This window comes from Pleurodeles waltl, chromosome 4_1 (genome assembly GCF_031143425.1).
Source record: "Pleurodeles waltl isolate 20211129_DDA chromosome 4_1, aPleWal1.hap1.20221129, whole genome shotgun sequence".
Taxonomy (NCBI): Eukaryota; Metazoa; Chordata; class Amphibia; order Caudata; family Salamandridae; genus Pleurodeles; species Pleurodeles waltl.
The window spans coordinates 430,929,776-430,935,775 of NC_090442.1; the positions used below are offsets into that span (position 1 = coordinate 430,929,776).

Sequence of the window (6,000 nt, forward strand, 5' to 3'; positions counted from 1 at the left end):
ACCTAAGAGATTCCACTGTGACATTTTTAGCAGCTATTTTTAACTCCTGCACAGAGCAGGCATTAGAAGGGGGCATACCATTGTTTTCAATGGGCACCTTTGTACTCTGCAGGATTAGCGCCACAATTTTGGCGCTAATCCTGCACAATACATCAATTGGGTAAAAAATGTTGACTCTATTGCCCCTACCTTGCACCATGGTGAGCCATATATCAAATACGTCGCACACATGGTGGCGGCAGGGGAACGCTAAGGGCCACACAAAAAAGTGCCACTGAATTGGATGCAGAGCCACCTTTCTTAAATTCAGGCCCATATTAGAAGATATCAGTGTGAAACCAGCTCTCTGTTAAGGGGCCTATTTCAAGTTCCGCCTTCATTACTCCTTACTCTTTGAGGGCCTTTTAATATATCGCCCCCGGGCCCCAAGAATGACTTTCTTTCTACATGGCCTGCTATAACCAAACCCATTGCCTTGACCCCCAAGGCTGTTGTAGTGGGAGATTTCAATTTCCACCTAGAGGATAAACGAGACCCTGCAACAAGGGAGTTTCTTGATCTGATGTCAAGCCTTGACTGGTCTCTCACTGACATGGCTGCGTCACACCGCGCAGGACATACGCTGGATGGCATATTCATCCGATATGATAGTTTGACTAGCCTAGATAACACTGTCTTGAATTGGACAGATCACCCCTTGTTGACCTTTAAGGTAGCCTATTCCATGGCTGGTATTAAATTGCCTGCTGCCCCTAGGTTAGGCAGGAAATGGCATAAGGTGAAGGAGCAGAGCCTGTCCAAGGCCCTTAAGTCTGGATGGGATTACGCATGAGAGAGGGCCTCTCTAAATTGGAGTTCTTTGATTCGGGGCTCAGGGTTGCCATTGATATGCTTGCGCCCTTGGTGACGTCAAGTCCCAGGCCGAGGCGGACCCCTCCCTACAGAGATTTTATCGCCGTCAGGAACGCAGATGGATAAGACTGAAGCTGAGAGAGTCAAGCTCAGGGCCTCTCTTGAGGACTATAAATCACCAATTAAAAAAGGTAAAACAGAATACTTCTCTCGTAAAATCAGGCAAGCACAAAATGGAGCAAAGGAACTTTTTAAAGTGGTCCGCACCCTGACCCACTCGCCGGCCACTTCCTGGCTTGAGAACTTTTGCCAGAGAGAGGTTGACTTCTTTAAGAATAAAAATATTCAGCTGCATGCGTATTTTGCAAAGCTCCCTCTAGAAGGGGATGGAGGAGACCCAGAGGACACTCAGCCCGTAGATTCCAGTGCTGAGCTGACCAATGTTTCACCGCTATTAGCCAACAGAATTTCTGAATTTGTGTAAAGTGTAAAGTCAGGGTCACCTAATTACCCTTGCCCCACAAGGATACTAAAGTTGGTGCCTGACCTGGTTTCTGCTGCTTTGGAACCGGTCTACTCTGACATATTAAGGGAAGGGTGCTTCCCTCCCGCCTGGAAGTAATCCACTGTGATCCCTCTTATACAGAAGCCTAGCTGTGAGTCTAATGACTTGACAAATTTGCGGCCCATTTCTCTTTTACCCACCACTGCCAAGATATTAGAGAAACATCTTAATACCAAACTGGCTGATTTTCTTCAGGCCAGTGATGGACTAGACCCCTCTCAACATGGCTTCCACCAAGCTCATAGTACAGAATCCGCTCTGTTATCTTCAGCAGATATCATTAGGAAAAGAGTGGATTGGGGGGGCATTCTTGTTCTATTGGATCTTTCCACCACATTTGATACCATATCCCCTCAACTGTTGATCCAGAGGCTCTCTCAGGCCAGAGTAAGAGGAAAGGTCCTTGATATTCTGAAATCTTTCCTGACGGACAGATCTATCAAGGTGAGTTACGGAGACTTTAAGGCCACTCCGTTTCAACTTCCTTGTGGTGTCCCACAAGGGTCTTCGCTCAGCCTTACTTTGTTCAACATTTATGTCGCACCTCTGGCCAGATTGGTTCATTCATTTGGGTTTCAAGTGGTGTCTTATGCGGATGATACTCAGCTAATTATTCCTGTCAACCATAATTGGGAAGAGGTGGCAGACAGATTTTATGTCTGCATGAGCAAGATCAACAGCTGGATGAGCCATAACTGGCTCAAAATGAATGGAGATAAGACAGAAATTGTTTTCTTTGGCATGGACATTAATTTATGGAGCCCACGCTGGTGGCCAAAGTCTTGCAATGAGTGTCCAGTTCCGAGATCGTCGGCCAGGAAGCTTGGTATTGTATTCGACAGTACTCTATCGTTTGAGCAACAAGTCAACCATGTGGTCAAATGTTGCTGCTGGTCTATGAAAATACTAAAGAAAATCTTCCCATTTCTTCAGGATGAATTTAAAATTATAGTTATCCTAGCTTTAGTCATTTCTAAATTGGATTACTGTAATGCTCTCATGTTAAACATCAACACGGCTGCCCTAGATAGACTACAGCTTATTCAGAACGCTGCGGCCCGCCTTGTCCTGGATCTACCTCACTCCGCATCGTCCAGCAGGAGCCTGAAACGGCTCCACTGGTTACCAGTGGAGAAACAGATTACGTTTAAGACACTTTGCCTTACATATAAGGACTACCACCAGGCAGGCTGTTCTTACCTAAGCTCAGTTTCACAGCCCAATCAGCCTTGTCGCCAGCTCAGATCTGCTGCGCTCCAGCTTATCCCGGTGCCCTGCTGCCATCGGGCTCGATGGGGAGACAAAGCCTTCTCGGAGGTGGCAGCGAGACTATGGAATACACTTGTGCCATCAATCAGGCTGGAGGAGACGTTTCTCCACTTTAGAAAGCAACTCAAAACCTGGCTGTTTTCAAATTAGGTAGAATGCACCTTCTTGTTGTCTTAGTGTCTTTTATTTCCTGGATCAGGATCCCTATGACTCACTGTCTCCCTCAGTGCTTCGATGCTATGATCAGAATGTGCTTTCCAAATACTACAATACAATACAATATGTGAAAATACTTCAATCATAATCACACAACTGTCCAACTATATGTGCTGCCCCTGAACATAATTCTGTCACTCCACCCAAAAGTCATTAAATTATCATATATTATAAAATGGCCACACAAATCCTGGCTCTACTCCGCGTGTCTCAGCGAGAGCACAACAAAGAAAATATATATATAATTGAGAAAAAGTGTTTTTTGACTTCCCCATATCTTTGACACAGTTTACGAATCTTCACAAAATTTTCTAAAAAAAGTGCCACGGTGATTCTAGTTGCGCACAAAAAGTTTTGGGGTGATCCATCAAGCGGAGGCCAAGAAAAAGGGGGTGTAAAAAGAAGTTGCATTTCCCATGTTAATTTTCCAAAGGACCTATATACATGACTGCAACCTGAGCCACTGGATGGATTTACACCAAATTTGGTTGAAAACTAAATTTCAGTATGCAGATTGTGCTTTCAGTTATTTGATGTAAGTCCATCAAGTCGTTTTTGATAAATAAAGGGAAATAAATGTGTATATCTCTGGCTGTAAAATGGTCACAATGATGGCAGCGAATTCGGGAATGTGCGCAACAACAGGAATGCTGTGATTGCTTGGCTGCAACCTGACTAGAAAGTTGCAGCCGCCATTTTATTTTATGGGAGAGGATCCCCAGGACTGAAAATAAAAGAAAATTGATAAATGGTATAGGGAGTATAAGGGGTCAGGGTGGAGGTATCCTGATCCCAGTGGTGTGATAAAGGGGTGTTTGAGGGTCAAATTATGGGTTTAAATGATTTCACCCTGTGTGATATTCCTAAATATTCAAGAATATCCTTGAATATCCTCAAATATGCTAGAATATTTGAGGACTTTCAAGAATATTCAAGAAAATGCAAAAAAAATCATTTAAAACAACATTCACTCATTCATTCACTAATTCATTAACTTGTACATGCAACCAAAAACTCATGTGCCCACTCAGTCATCCACTCAGACACTCATGAACCCACGCAAACCCACTCACAGACTCACACACCCACTTTGAGACACACTCAGACACTCATGCACCAACTCACAGATTTACTGACAGAGACAGGCCCTGTGGCATCCCCCACTGCGAATGGCCAAAGGCCGTGCACAGTGTGGGGTTGGGTGGTTATAAGGGCTTGGCTCCAGGACCTGGCAGCAAGTAGTGTTTCGATTATCATAAAGTAATTAGAATGACTTTATATTAAAAAAAACATAGAAATTCACTGAAACAACCAAAGGTTGCAGGGACATTATAGTTAGGGTCTGAATGTAGAATGTAGAACCATAGAAATTCAGCAGTTATAGTTATTTCAAATAACTATAATTTGCGCCTTCCTGTAAATGTAACTCGTGCCTTTGCAATGCACAGCTAATTGCTCCACATATTATATAATTGATGATACCTTTTTTGCCATCTTTGATTTTATCACTCTAACATTTGCAATAAAATTATTGATAAGAAAACTGTGCATGGCGAGGGCGCGAGTTATAGATAACTGAGTGACAACTGACTACTACATCGGAGAATAGATAAAGCAGAAGAAGACGGCCTGTGACTTGCCTCCCATCGCAGGTAAGCCAGGCTCCTTCAACTAATCTGCCTCAATCTCCACTTTGTCCTGCTGCAGAACATTTCTGCCTAAAGAAACCATGCCAGTGTAAGCCCTTTGTGCAGCTTGTTTCATCTCATTAATTTTACAGTGTGATCGTCTCACAGACCCTGTCACTTGGTCATTAAAGTGTGTAGACCATGTGCTACTCCAATCCCTGGTCCAGAGCGATGGTTATATGAGTGAGAATGAGAGAGTGACACAGTGAGAGTGAGACAGAGTGAGAGTAAGTGAATGAAAATAAGTGTGAGGCAGTGAGAAAGAGTCAGAGTAAGGGAGTATGAGTAGGAATAAATGAGTGTGATTGAGAATAAGAATGAGTGAGTGAATGTAGGAGAGCATGAGTGTTTAAGTCTGCGCATGTGAGTTGTGTGTGTTACACTTGTGAGCCAGTCTGCCATGCATGAACTCGCTCAATCCCCCCACCTAAACCTTTCTGGAAGAAAATTTGCTCCCTGACTAGAATTGCAGGTACGTATTATTCTCCACCAATAACATATATCACAGGTCGAACCAATAACTACAATGATCTTGAGGCATATATCCATGTGAATTTGGAATATCAAACCAATGACATAGATGCAAATGTGACTTGCCAAAAGAACTACAAATAGTTGAGAAAAGCAACTGAATATCAGAAAGCATAGAATATTATAGTGACAGAACACATTTGAAAGTCAGTAATGCTGGTTTGTTGCACTGAGCCAACAATATACTTATACTTTCATAGGTTCACATCTTCACACTGCACCAAAAGTGGTCTGTCTATGAGCTGAGAAATGCCAAATTTACCATCAGCTTTGTTGGACTGATCCTTCTTTCAGCAGCATTGCCTTGGTTGGGGGTCTGGTATCATAGGATCCGAGGGATTTTGATGCACAAGCTGCATGGTGCACAATGATAAGATTTTACTTACTTGTCAGTGAAGGTTCTCCCTGGTCAGAAACTTTTATTAACAATGTGTGTTTGAACTGCATCCCAGAAAATATTAAACTGTCATAATCCAACCCATGGGGCCCGATCTGCAAGAAAACAGGAAGATGTAACACTGTGCACTTGGGGCTTTGTCATTCAAATATATATAACTGTTGCCACTCATACATTTATAATAGTACCACAATCATTGTAATACATGAGATGCTTAACTACTACATATGACCTACATGGTGGCCGTTTAAATAGTCCAAGAGTTGTTTCACAAATTGTTATCATGTGACGACTCCTGCACACATTTGGTTCATAATTTTCCTTTTAAAAGAGGTGGCGAGGTGCTTAAATTCAAAGCAAAACCTGACTTCATAGCGCATGAAACATCGTTAGGAAGCCGTGACCACCTGTGTGGCACCTAGTTTTCTAATATGCAATTATTTTTTTGATACTTTAAAAACTTTACTTTGATCCAAAACTAG

General features: G+C 42.8%; 1 protein-coding gene across 1 annotated transcript in view; it reads right to left on the reverse strand.

Moving 5' to 3' along the window:
- The window catches only part of LOC138287161 (cadherin-related family member 4-like), a 182,049-nt gene that overhangs the window by 175,944 nt on the left and 105 nt on the right, over positions 1-6,000 (reverse strand). The window contains exon 1 of the mRNA XM_069227521.1: positions 5,985-6,000. This exon is cut by the window's right edge and continues 105 nt beyond it. Within this exon, the coding sequence (XP_069083622.1) occupies positions 5,985-6,000 (16 nt within the window). The remainder of the gene's footprint in view (positions 1-5,984) is intronic.